The 13,479-nt window shown below is 39.8% G+C and overlaps 1 protein-coding gene across 6 annotated transcripts in view; it reads left to right on the top strand.

Annotated features, from left to right (window-relative positions):
* The window catches only part of ANO5 (anoctamin 5), a 91,771-nt gene extending 78,872 nt beyond the window's left edge, over positions 1–12,899 (top strand). For all 6 annotated transcript variants that reach the window (XM_050955285.1, XM_050955280.1, XM_050955286.1 and 3 more), the window contains 6 exons: positions 1,665–1,762; positions 2,095–2,225; positions 3,919–4,124; positions 5,213–5,394; positions 7,074–7,179; positions 8,765–12,899. In XM_050955285.1, coding sequence (XP_050811242.1) covers positions 1,665–1,762; positions 2,095–2,225; positions 3,919–4,124; positions 5,213–5,394; positions 7,074–7,179; positions 8,765–8,989 — 948 coding nt within the window. In that variant the 3' untranslated portion in view covers positions 8,990–12,899. The remainder of the gene's footprint in view (positions 1–1,664; positions 1,763–2,094; positions 2,226–3,918; positions 4,125–5,212; positions 5,395–7,073; positions 7,180–8,764) is intronic.
* Positions 12,900–13,479: the final 580 nt, after the last annotated feature.

Here is a 13,479-nt window from a genome sequence, read left to right as displayed (position 1 = left end):
AAAATATGTAGTTTCAGGATTCTGCCAGAGTTTAAACATGAGCTTGGCTCTGAACAGTTTGGCAAAGTCATGACTTGAACGGTATTGCACATGCCTACTGGAAGAAGTTTGTTCACCGCTGGGACTTTACAGGTGTAAATGTAGGTACCTAGGGAGTTTAGATAGCTACAGGATTAGGTGGCTGCTGAGTGAGGGTTTGGAGGATCTAGATTTTGGATTTATGTGCCTAAAGCAGCAGTTAAGAATCTAAATCCCTTTCTGGCTCTGGATGTATTTAGCACTTCTCAGGATTTGACCCTTGCTGTTTGCAAAGAAGACTAGTCTTTAAAACTTCTGCTCTTTATGATGGCCACCATGAGAATTTACTGTCCCTAAACAGCATGAGGACCTTGAGGATTATTTTTTCTAAATCACTGATGGGCACCTTACTTAACTCAATGATGTACTGGTTCTGTTTAGTGGGGCCTCTGGCTCTGTGAGTACTGTATGCGGGTGAAGACGGTGCTCCTCTGCACAGATTAAAACCAGGATAAACGACAGTGCTCACTGACATTAAGGTATCTCCACCAGCATTTTGAACACTGAGGTTAGCATCAAAGATTACTGGCCTGCTGCTGCATGCAAAACACTTCTAAAAGTTCTGGCTTTGGATATTCATGCATGACTCCCAGTGAAGCCATGTGTAAACCTCTGAAGGCAATATTGGGTGTTAAATGTTGCCTGGAGGGCAAGAGGGAGAAAAAGCTCAAGGCAAACAAAGGGCAGCTATATTAGCAAAGTTAGGGACTGAAGTCTTCTAGATGTTTTCTGGGCCAGTCAATTCTAATGGTGGCCCTGATACGGAGCAGAAATTTTGAAAATCCGCAAACAGTGAGGGCCAAATCCTGAGAAGTTCTAAATACATCCAGCTCTCTAATGAAGTGAATGGGAGATGCAGGAGTTGAGTACTTGGGATTTGGCCTCTGGTATTTCGAGGTACCAATGTTGGTGCCATGTTGGCATCTCGCTGGACTCAATGGGAAAGGCAGAAACTTACTGGAGGAAGTTGGGAGACTGCTTATGCACCATCCACATGCACCCATACTGGGTATGTCTGCACTCAGCTGGGAGTGCGGACTAGGTCTGTTCAAGCTAGCACACTGAAAATAATAGTGTGGACATTGCTGTATGAGCAGTGACTCAGGCTAGCTACCCAAGTCCAAGCCCTCACCTGACCCCATGGGTCCAATCTCAGGGGGCTAGCCCAAGCCAGTGCCCATGCCTCTCCATTCACACTGCTATTTTTAGTGTGCTAGCTTGAGCAGAGCTATCACGAGTCTGTCTCCCTGTGCTGGGAAAGACATTCGCAACTGCAGTGTAGATATACCCAGAGAGGCCAGTCTGAGCCCTGTTGAGTAACTTTTTCTCTTTCAAATGGTCTGAATATTTCAATTTTGAAATGTTTTACCTAGCACATTTCCTTTTTGGACAAAAATACAACACAGTTTAGCCTTTTGTAACAGTCTCCCTGAAGGTGAATTTTTAGCTGGGAGCTGAAGTGCAAATTACTACTTTCCCTGAGCACTTTAAGAACTCTTTCTTACATTAAATTGTATTGTATACAGGTGATGGCCAACTTAGTAACTTGCATTATTGTTTTCTCTCCAACTTCTTTTTTTGGTCAGTGTGATCCTGCAGGCTGCCTGATTGAATTGACGACACAGCTCACCATAGTTATGGCTGGCAAACAGATTTGGGGAAATATACAAGAGGCCATTGTACCGTAAGTGATGCCTTACCTTGAGCCACTCAGTTTGTAGATGGCTGAAATTAAGGGTGATGACTAGCATCTTTTCACTGGCCAAGCTGAGAGAAATGCTGTAGGTAAATTAACCGCATAAGTGCTGAAAAGTAAATCAAATTTTTAGAGTTCTTTTCTTTTGGCTTCTTTTCTGTTGGAGATGTTTGTAAAGTCTGTTCAGTATAGGAGTGAGGAGTTGGTTTCCTTCGGGGGAATGAGGTGCTTATGAATCAATGTATAGTGCACAATATGTTCTCTAATCATGACTCTATATTCCCCCCTCCCTTATTGTTCCCATCTCCACACACACACAGATGGATTTGGAATTGGTGGGGACGCAGGAAAGCCAGATGTAATCCAGAGAATTTATATAGTCGCTGGGAGCAGGATCATGATCTGCAGAGCTTTGGAGCCTTGGGGCTATTCTATGAATATCTAGAAATGGGTGAGCTGAAAACCCAACTTTGAAATGAGGACAAGAAACTTTGTTATTATGGTTATAAGAACAGAACTTTCCAGTTGGGGGGTTGGCGTATTCTCTGATAAGTATTGTGAACAGCATAGAATTCACTGATAGAAGGAGTTAAATAGGTTAGCCCAATAAATGAAGCTGCCTTTATATTGTTATAATGCATTGAGTAAAGTTCTTGTTCATAGTATTATATAGCCAAGAACTGTTTCTCTCTCAGCTGGATGGTGGATCTGTTATCCACACTGCATCTCTCTAGTGAATATTCTGCCATTCTTCCTAGGCATTAGTTCCGCTGATATCAATGGAAACTCTGACCATGGGATGAGTGCCATGTATGCTGTAAGAATCTGCACTGCAGATATGAGATCCACAGTATAGATTAGAGAATCCACTGTGTTTTGGATCTGCACTGATTTGTGCTCTGATACTACCGAGCTGACCAGCAGAGGGAGCATGAGCTAACCAACTGGCACTATTTCTAAAATGATGCCGACATGACTGATGAAACAGTTTGCAAACAGCTAACTAAAAAAACCAGAAATTAAGCCCATGCAAAATCCAAAAGACACTGAAAAAAAGGTCAGTGTTTGTCAAATAGAAAGGACAACATTTGTTGAAAGGATTGCCTGGTGGTGTCCCTCTTAATGCTACTCCTAAGCTGTGCATATAAATCTAAATCTTATTTGGAACTACCTAGCTACATTCGTGTCATGTAGCCATTTCACCTTGGGCTGTGATAAAAAATAGCTGCTGTAGTAGCTGCTGGTGGCAGTGAAGATGCAGTAGATGTTTTTCCTTTTCCTGAATCATAATTGGACGATTGCCCCAGCATGATTCAGTGACCACTTGGTTGTTAGAGATTCTATTTTTTGGCTGTGATGGAAAATTGAAGTCCTGACCACATGTGGTTATTAGAGATCTCATGACAGTTTTGGAACCATATTTAACACCCATGTCCTGGCCAAATTTTATGGTGTTTTACGTTCTCCTGGGGCTTTAAGTAGATATAGGATTCCTTTTCACTTTCTGTGCCTAAACTATTGTGGTAGTGTTGGCACAACTGAAAAGGCTGCCACATACCACGCCAGAGGTGGTTTCATTTTGGTAGTAGCTAAAGTGATTATTTATGTATACAGTTTGCAATTTTTTAATTCACATTAAGATTTACCAGCGGCACATATGTAATGAACTGTCAGTAAACACATGAACAATAGAGTCACAAGAAGAGAAGCTAAGAATATATGTTCAACAATTTCTTGTTTGGGAATGAATTAAAATTAATTAAAAACTGAAAGAGGTTGGTCTATAAAATAATTGTACAGATTGGAGGTTTTGAGAGCAAGCATGTAAAGTCTTGCATCAGTCCCAGTCTGGTCAGTCAGACTTTACTGCTTTGTACATTCAGTCTCTTTTCCAAACTGCTGAGTCTTTCAGTTACCACACACACACACTATTCTTTCTTGAAAGTACTTGGATACTATACTTTTATTAGCACACTGTTGTAATTTAGAAAATTGGTGATATGAATACATTCCACTAGAGTTGTTTTTCACTTGGTAGGGTTATCTTGGATGCTCTGGTATTTCAATAGCATGAATTGCGAACTTAAAGATAATTTCCCTAGAGTTCAAAACAACTGTTTTTCATTTTCCTTCCTCCCATGTAGTCATTCAGTTCGGATTTATTACTCTGTTCGTGGCCTCTTTTCCACTGGCTCCCCTTCTTGCACTGATGAATAATATCTTGGAGATTCGAGTAGATTCCTGGAAGCTTACCACTCAGTTCAGGAGGCCTGTTGCTGCCAAAGCCCACAGTATAGGAGTCTGGCAAGAAATTCTAAATGGAATGGCCATCTTGTCTGTTGTCACTAATGTAAGTAAACTAACTAAGTCCATTTTCATATGATGCTTTATACTTTCAGGATTCATAGGTTTTATAATCAGCTTCTACTGTTTCTTATTGTGTATAGAACCTATTCATTATGTGTATAACACCACCATTTGCGTTGCAGTGCTACCAGGGTGTTGATCATAGAAAATTAGGGTTAGAAGAGACCTCAGGAGGTCATCTAGTCCAACCCCCTGCTTAAAGCAGGCCCAACCCCAACTAAATCATCCCAGCCAGGGCTTTGTCAAGCCAGGCCTTAAAAACCTCTAAGGGTGGAGATTCCACCATCTCCGTAGGTAACTCATTCCAGTGCTTCACCACCCTCCTAATGAAATAGTTTTTCCTAACATCCAACCTAGACTTCTTGAGACCATTGCTCCTTGTTCTGTCATATGCCACCACTGAGAACAGCCGAGCTCCATCCTCTTTGGAACTCCTCTGTGACGGGGGTGACAACTCACCAGCGCGGCGCCTCCTGTTGGCCGTCCTGAGAATTAGTTGTTTTGACCCAGAGTGCCCTCTGCAGGCTGGTGCCTTGCTACCGCTGGCCCCGTGTCCCTCCCAGACCTGGTGCCCCCCTTTCTCATGAGGGCTACCCCCTGGCAGTACCCCCACAGTTTCTGGGTCTCCCCACCTCGCCTCAGTCTTTGGCTACTGACAGTCACCATCATTCACTTGACTTTCCCAGTGTCTGGCCAAACTGAGGCATGGATGGGAGTTAGTTTGCTGAAGCTCAGTCCAGATATGGTATTGGCAGTGCTGGTTGGCTAAGGGAAACCATAGGAGTTGGCCAAGGTAATTTCATTCGTTCAGTTGAGAATAGTTAATAAGATTCACAGTCTCTGGGTTCAGTTAGATCCTCAGCTGCTCCTGGATGTCCAGATAGCAGCTGTGGCTAAAGATACTTTTTATAAACTGAAAACCAATAAACTGCTGCATCCAGTGTTCCAACTTCACATTGGACTGTCAAACAGAATCAGATATTTCATTTCAAAGAAAAATATTAAGCAAGACACTAAGTCACGGCTTATGCCATGCTTATCATCATCTCAAGTTCTGTTTTTTTTTTTCAGGCCTTTATTGTAGCCTTCACATCTGATATGATTCCTCGTTTAGTTTACTACTATGCCTATTCTACAAATGAAGATTCGCCCATGTCTGGGTACATTAACAACAGTCTCTCTGTGTTCCAAGTCTCAGATTTTCTAGAGGGAAAAAGGCCTGAAAATAATCCAGAGAACTTTCTCACATGCAGGTTTGTGGTGATTTTAAAAAATTAATTGTCTCTTATGTTTTATGTGCAGTTTTCCAAGTAAATAGTTCTCATATAATTAGAAAATAGATAGGCCTAATTCTTTAATGTTAGAACTAGTGCAGGCTCTAGCTTCCTTTAGAAAATGATTTAGATAACCCCACTAACCACCAAAAATCACTTTTTTTTTTCATTTGAGTCAAAGGGAATCTAAGTTGGTGTAACTAATAAATGAAAAGGCACAAAAAAGGGTGTAACAGAGAAAGCAACCAATAGGTCTGAAGGCATCTAACTGAATCTAAGGAACCCAGATACTCACAACTCATTATCACCTCTGTATTTGGCTGTTTCTAAAACTGATTTTGGTCTATGTAAGGGGTGATCAAACTGTGGCGTGCAAACCACATTTTACCATTAAAGTGAGGCTCATGGAGCTCCCCTCGCTCTCCCCCATTCTCCACCTACCAGACTGAGGGCAGAGCAGGGAAGCTCAGGACCTCTGCCTTGCTGCGGGGTGGTGGGGTAGGGGCTTCTGCCCAGCGGAGAGGGGAGTCCAGGGCTTGGGGCTTCAGCAGAAGCAGGGCTGAAGCCCTGAGCCCCATCAGGCACCTCCCATGGGGCTGAAGCCCCAGCCCCCAGCAGGTGGGTCCCGGCTCTCGAACTAATGAAGATTATTGTATGCAGCTCAGAGGGCCAGTAAGTTTGGTCACCCCTGTCACAAGCAGTTTGATGCAAGTATTCAAAATCCAAGCTCAGCTGGTGAATTTTGATTGAACACACAGTGCATGTGGTGTGCTTCTGTTGCCTGATTGGAGACAAGTAAACCTCCTAGAATCAGGTTTAGAATGGAGTGAAAAAATACCCAAAGAATAAGGCCCTGGCATAGCACAAGTTTCTCAAGAGCAATGTTGTGCTTCACACTGTCATGATGGAGCCCTGCATTTTCAAAATGTCTTCTTCTGCCTGGCTTTGCCTAGGTATTTGACATTTTATACAGAAGGGCCAATATCTGTATACACACATTGGGACATAGTCTTAGTTGGTGTGCATTAGCATAGACATATTTTTCCAATGGCAGAGGAATTTTATGTCCATAAGGGTTCAATGTGTTGGTGAAAAAGTGTGGATTTGTCCATAGTGAAGGAATTATGGATTGGAGAAGGAACTTCAGAGATATCCATGACAAAAAGGAAACATACAATTGGATACAAAACAAATCCACTACAGATAGATCATGACTCAGAGTAAAGCTCCCGTAGTCTGTCTTTATCCTGCCATAGATATTAATGCTGAACACACACATGCCTGCTCACCCATTGAGCCCTGGATCTGTCCAATAAATCTGTCCATTCTGATACCATTCAATCAGCTTCCATTGTGCTATTCAGGAATTGTCCATTATTTGGTCACCCTCTGAATACAGTAGTAATCCACGTATAAATTTCACTTCTCACACATCCTCAGCCATCCTGTGTTGTTGTGAATAAGGGTATCTGAGCAAACTGGCAATAGAAACAAGTTATGAGGGCCAACCTGTTCCTGCCAAAGAGAACAGAACATTTAGAACAAGATCAAAAAGTTTCTTAAATGACAGCTGTATTTGCATGTAAGTGTCACTGAGCTTGTAGTCTGACTCAGATTAAATATAACATTTCACCTTTACATTTATTTATATCTAACAGGTACAGAGACTATCGATATCCACCAGGCCACGAGAAGAAATATTTACATACTATGCAGTTTTGGCACATTCTTGCTGCAAAAATGGCCTTTATCATTATAATGGAGGTATGTGCCAGTCTTCTGAAATCAATACATTATACATTTTGTATATAGTTACTATTTTTTATGAAAGTGAAACAGCAGCTGATAGTATCCTGTATTCGCTTGTATAAGCAGCACAAAGAATATGTCAGCTGTAGAAAATAAAGACCAAACCCTCAATTTTCACTCAGTCCTTACTCAAGCAACACTCCCTTTGAAATCAAGAGATTCGGTCCAAAGAAAAGAGCAGAGTTAAATCCTTTTATGCAAATAAGAAAATAATTAAACCACTAGGCCTCCCATATGTATAATTCCCATTTAGTTGGGAGTGCTGCTTGTGAGAGGACTGCAGTACTGACATTTAAAAAAGTGTTTTAAGACGATGAGCAGCAGCTAAAATTGCTCAAGTCAATCATTTTGAGTAGTAAGCCAGCCTTTTGCAGGCTATCAAAGGAATAGGGGGATTGTTTATGAGCTGCATCCATGGCATTTCCCATTGCAATCCTGTCAGTTCTCACAAGTTGAGCTGGGTCAATATGTGGATGGGATATTGTGATGGGGTGAAGACTCATTGCATGGCGCCTCCTGCTGGTTGTCTAGGGAATTAGTTCTTTTCCAACTCTGGAGTGCCCTCTGCTGGCTGATGTCTCATCTGTCGCTGGCCCCCATGTTCCTCCTGGACTCCAGTGCCCTTTGCCCAGGGGTTCTGCCCACAGCAACAATCCACAATTTGGGTCTCCCCACCCAGGGGAACCCCCAACCTCCTATCACCACCTTGCCTCACTGGCTACTGCCAGTCATCGTCTAGCCTCCCTTCCCTGGGGCTGACTGCAGTCTATAAACCACTCATCATTGGCAAGGGGGTTGGATCAGCTGCCTCTGCCTATATCTGGGCTGCCCCTCTGCAGTCCTAGTACCCTTTTGTGGGCCCTCAACGCGGCCTGCAGCCTGGGGCTTTGCTAGGCTGGAGCTCCCCAGCTCCCTCTGCCCTTCCCCAGCCCTGCTCCACCCTAGGTATCCCCCTCAGCTTCCCAGGCAGCCAGGTCCTCCTCTCTGTACCACTAGAGAGAGATTCCTCTCTTGAGCTCCTGGCTCACAGCCCTTTTATAGGGCCAGCTGTGGCCTGATTGGGGCATCACCTCAGCTGTGGCTACTTCCCCAATTAGCCTTTCCCAGCCACAGCCCTCTCCAGGGCTGCTTTTAACCCCTTCAGGGCCGGAGCGGGGTAATCACCCTGATACATATATCTCCAATGAGGCATCTAGATCCAGCAGAATGGGGCTAGCGATTCAGAAGGTATCACTCTTCCTCCTGAATCTGTTATGAAGCACTTTGGGATCAAAGTTGGTGTTTAAGTGTAAGGGTGTTCTATAATCATTTTATTTGTACATAAAATCCAGAAATAGCAGCGTTTGTAACATGATGTGTATTGTTCCAGGACAGTCATGTTACAGTATGCTCAGTTTTAAAGGAAAAGAGAACATTTCTTTTTAATAATAATACCTAGCTCTTGTGTTGTGAGTTTTTAGCTGGAGATCTAATTATTCCTTTATTATGCAGTACATCATCATCACTTTCTCTTGCCTTTTTTTTTTTTTTTTTTGGGCAGCATATTGTGTTCATTGTCAAATTCTTTGTAGCCTGGATGATTCCAGACGTTCCAGCAGAGGTGAAAGCCAGAATAAAACGTGAAAAGTTCTTAACTCAAAAAATTCTGCATGAATATGAACTCAATAAGCTGAAGCAGAAACTGTGTGAATGCAAGACGTATGAAAACATGGAAAAGGAAGTAATTGCCACAGAAGGAAAAGTGGAGTTATCCCAGGCAATGTAGCTGGAGGGGCTATCCGATTTTAGTCCCTGAAACTCTAGTCCTTATTTATCTGTGATCTGCTCAGTATGCAGTATGTTGAAAGCCATATGATAGTTTTAACCCTTTGCTTTCAGTCCAAAGATTTTAAACATTTGTTTTTCCAAAAGACACCTGTTACTGAGTATTGTAGGCTTGGTAAATACTATTTCTCAATTTCCCTGTTTTGTAGCTGTTCTGTAGCTATCCATAGGTCTGGACAATGGATAAATCTCATGGGTCTAAAAATCAATATATTATTTGGAAATCCTATGACGCTGATTCCCAGCATAAGGGTTGTGATTTTCCCCGAGAGGTTGTGATCAGGTGTATGAGGGTCATGACTATCCTGAGCTTCCCATCCTTCTAAATGGGAGAAGAAGGGGCAGTGCCAACTAGCTTCCAGCTAGATGTCAAGAAATGTACTGGACAACTCCTGCTACAGAGAAGATTGAGAATGAGTGTCTAGAACATCACAACTTAATTAGCTAACATGGAGGCAAAATGATCTTTTTTTGTATCCACTACATTTCATATATAATATTTGTTCACAGGCTTGCAACTTGTATTCATTTTTTAGGAACATGTGTTTTAAAGATATATTGACTTAATTCTACTTTGGATTTTTTAAGGCACAGAATTGAGATAGACTAATGAAAAAAAAGAATAGTTTAATTTATTTTCTATTTTTTACTCCGAATAATCCTCATCTGCTAAAGAGTTTCCTCACAATAAAGTTTAAACATCAAAAGTCTGTAGAATAATCTGCTAGTTACCGTACTTTTGCCGGGGTTTGATAGATTAGTTTAGACTACATTATTTAAGGAAACTTAGTTGTTTTATTTCTTAACTCTACAAGACATCATTTGAAAAACTATACTAAGTTAGTAGGGTCCTGCCCCATAGTATGATTTCTGATTATGCACATGTTATCTCTGAGAATGACAACAAAGGGATAAAATGGTTTGAACCGCCTAGTCAGAAATTCTTCAGGAATTAATCACAGGGCTGTGAATTTGAACAGACCTCAGTGTGGGGAAGCTGGACTGTAATACAGATTGATCTATATATGTCATTGTGTTTGTATGTGAATGTGATTATGAAGGGATAAAGTTAAGTATTCTTAATATTTAAAAAATGCCAAGCAATGTATGTTTATGTAGCCATTGTCCTGATAGAAGGAACCCTTGAATTTTTTTGTTTTTAATCTTACCAAGAAGAAACCTTTTTTATTTTGTCATGGGGCTGTCTGAAAAGGTATGAAGTATATTAATTCTCAGCTATTTGTGCAAGATAGCTACAAGCTATTTATGAGCACTGCCCTTGCTATCTAATTTTAATTACAATATTTTACTGATTTTACTGTATTTTAAAGACATATCCACCTTACAATGAGTAGTGCCTTGTTTATATGCATTTTACACAAGATGTGAAAATGCTCGCTCTATAATTAAATGATATAGTATATCTTAAAAGTGAACCTGCAGTCATCATGAAACTTTGAACCTCCATATGGCAGTGCATCGTGTTGGCTTAGCAGTGGCTGCATATGCAAACTTCAGTTTGTCAGTGCTATGCAAAAGAGTGAAAAGCCCTGTGAAGTGAACTGTGAGCTGAAGACGCAATGGACTTGCTTTATTCTCCCAAAATGTAGCATGCTAAATAGTGTTATTTGGAATTTTACTATATCTGCACTTTGAAAGTTATAGTTATTTAAATGTACCAGACCAAAACCCCCATCATCTATTTTGCCTTTCAGCTAAAGAACTCATTGTTTACTAAATCCACAAGTTTTCGATTCCACTTTCGGTTTTAGCAGAGAAAACCTGTGAATCAGAAAAAGAATATAATAAATACCTGGCTAATTAGCTGATTATTATATTATAACAGAGTTTTAAATCTGTGTCTTGGGCAGAACTAACATTACTGGTAGAATTTCTAATGATAAATGTTTACCTCTAATGAACATCACATGATTCTCCTACCGGCCAGGAAGATTACGAACATGTACATCTCTTTCCATTGCTTTAAGAGCAGAGTGGCAACTGACCACATTTGATGACTGAATACTCAGTTGGCTTTCTTAGCCAGGCTTTTCAGAATCTTTATTGACTTGAGTGTCCCCAGGGCTACTTGGTTAAATCTTTAACATTGGCAGTTAGTATATGTGATGAGCTGAGGTTGCGTGGTAACATTGATGTAACTTTAAAAACTCTGATTCATTGTAGAAGTGCATATATAGCTAAGATTAGTCTGCTGCTTAAGAACGTATGTTATATTATGAAGTGCAATAAGCCAAAGATTCATTACAATAGCTGTAATTCTGTATACTCTACCAAACCATAGTAAACAATACAAGCACTTTGTAAAATATCTGTAAAAAGCAGCAAATACTGTAAATTAAATGGAAAACGTGCAGTTTTCATATTTTCATGTTTAAATTATTTTCATAATTTTGTTACTGTTAGCAACCGGCAAAGCATGTGTAAAGTAGTAAGGTGAAAAGATACTACATGGTAATGTAACCTCTGAACAAGATGCACAAAAGGTCTGGTTTCAAGTTAAAAACCAGTAAACTCAGTATCTGATGTTGTATTCATGCAGATTTAAGAGAATGTCAGTTACACCAAGTCTTTGTAGTTTTTAAAAAAAAGTCTTAGTTTGCCACACTTGAAAAGTTTCCAGCAGTGTAGTTGTGTTGGCAATGGACAATGCATCTTAAAAAACAAGGAGAGACACAAATAACTTAAAGATAAGGATGCAGCAATGATGTGCAGAAGCACCAAGTAGTAAAACAATGAAGCTGATTTAACACGTGTCCCCATTTCTTACTTTAGGTCATTTTCTGAGAGCACTTACTATGTAATCTTATACTCTAGGAACATTGGGTTGTTTTCTTCACATATTATAGTATATATTAAAAAGTTAAAAACTTTGGGATCAGCTTTAAACATACACATTTTACGCTTTAAAGCATCACTTTTTCGCATGCACAAAAAGCTATTTAAAAGACAGTAAATTATCATGAAATTAACAGCTAATGTTACATAAGAACAGGTCGGTCTAAGCTGTCTCAGTATTTAACTATTTACCTTTTCTTAGTGGCTAAGCATTGTTTCAACAAACTTTTATTAGCATAACTAGGGTTATAAACTTTCACAGATTATATATTTTTTTCCTGCAAGGTGTTGCAAAGTGGCAAAAATAAAAGCCATACTGGGAATCTGAAAGTATTAAATATTCTGTGTTGAGTTTTTGTACATTTGAATACCTAGTTTTGATGTTGAATATTAATACTGAACGTACAAAATATATACTATGACTGTATATGTGTCTCTAAAAGTGTCCTTTAACCACAGGGAAACAAGTTCAGTGTTGTAGCTACTGTAATTTTTAGGCAACAGTGGATTGCTTCAATGGAATTGGTAAATGAGGAAGCTTATTGGCTTTTAAGTATAAAGAGTAACCCAATGAACAAATTTTTTCCCCAATATAGTGGTGATATTTGTGCTATGGAAAGGTTTAACATGCGATGATATAAGCAAATGACCATGAAATAAGCATGCAACCAGAGAACACTATACTGTTTTTCTAGCAAATTTTATTACTATGGTTTATCTTCTTTATGTAAATTGTTTAATAATGTTGCCAGTTTCAGACTGCAGGAGAAAGTGGCAGGAAAGGATAGATTTTCTTACTAAGCTGTTTGCCTCTTTTGTTTCCAACTGATATTGTCAGGTAAATGGACTGGTATTTTTGACAGTTAAGTATCATACTGATGTATATGATTCACTAATCCTGGAATAATTTTTTAAACATTGCATTTAAACTAATCTATATGTACAATACTGAGATTTTAAATGTGTTAGTGAATAAAGCAATGTTTATTTTTTAACTGTACTGTCAACTTTTAAAAAAATATATATATTACTTGTTTTGTAAAATTCGGCATGTGTCTGGAGTTAAGGGCTGAGTCGGTGTTCACAGTGCCACAAAAAAAGTGCTATTTGTATTACAGATGATTAATCTTTGATCATCGATTTAACATGACATTGATTTTAGATTCAACAAAAATACATGCCACTGATGAGTTCCTTTTAAATACTCTCTCTGCTATAGCATGTAGTATAGTGGACCTATATCTTGCTTGAAAGCACTAATACAAAATCACAAGATAGAATGATTTATGTAGCTTCATCATGATTCATAAGAAACCAGTTGTAAGGACCATTTTTTTTCTTGTATTGCATGCACTTCGCCTTGACTGATAGGCTCGTGTATATCATATCAAGAGGAGTATATCCCCGAATAATTTGTGTTTGCTATTTCTGAGAACCATGATGACATGAAAAAGCTCACCAGGCCCTCCACAATCCAATAGTTTTGCTCCTGGTGCAAACAAGACTGTGAACAAACAAGCTGTCATCTCAGGCTGTCTTTTTCTGCACTATTTGAAGCAGTCTCTTTTCTCCTCC

This window comes from Gopherus flavomarginatus, chromosome 5, assembly GCF_025201925.1.
Source record: "Gopherus flavomarginatus isolate rGopFla2 chromosome 5, rGopFla2.mat.asm, whole genome shotgun sequence".
Taxonomy (NCBI): domain Eukaryota; kingdom Metazoa; phylum Chordata; order Testudines; family Testudinidae; genus Gopherus; species Gopherus flavomarginatus.
The sequence above is the reverse complement of the archived record's forward strand: the minus strand, read 5'-3'. Positions and strand labels throughout refer to the sequence as shown.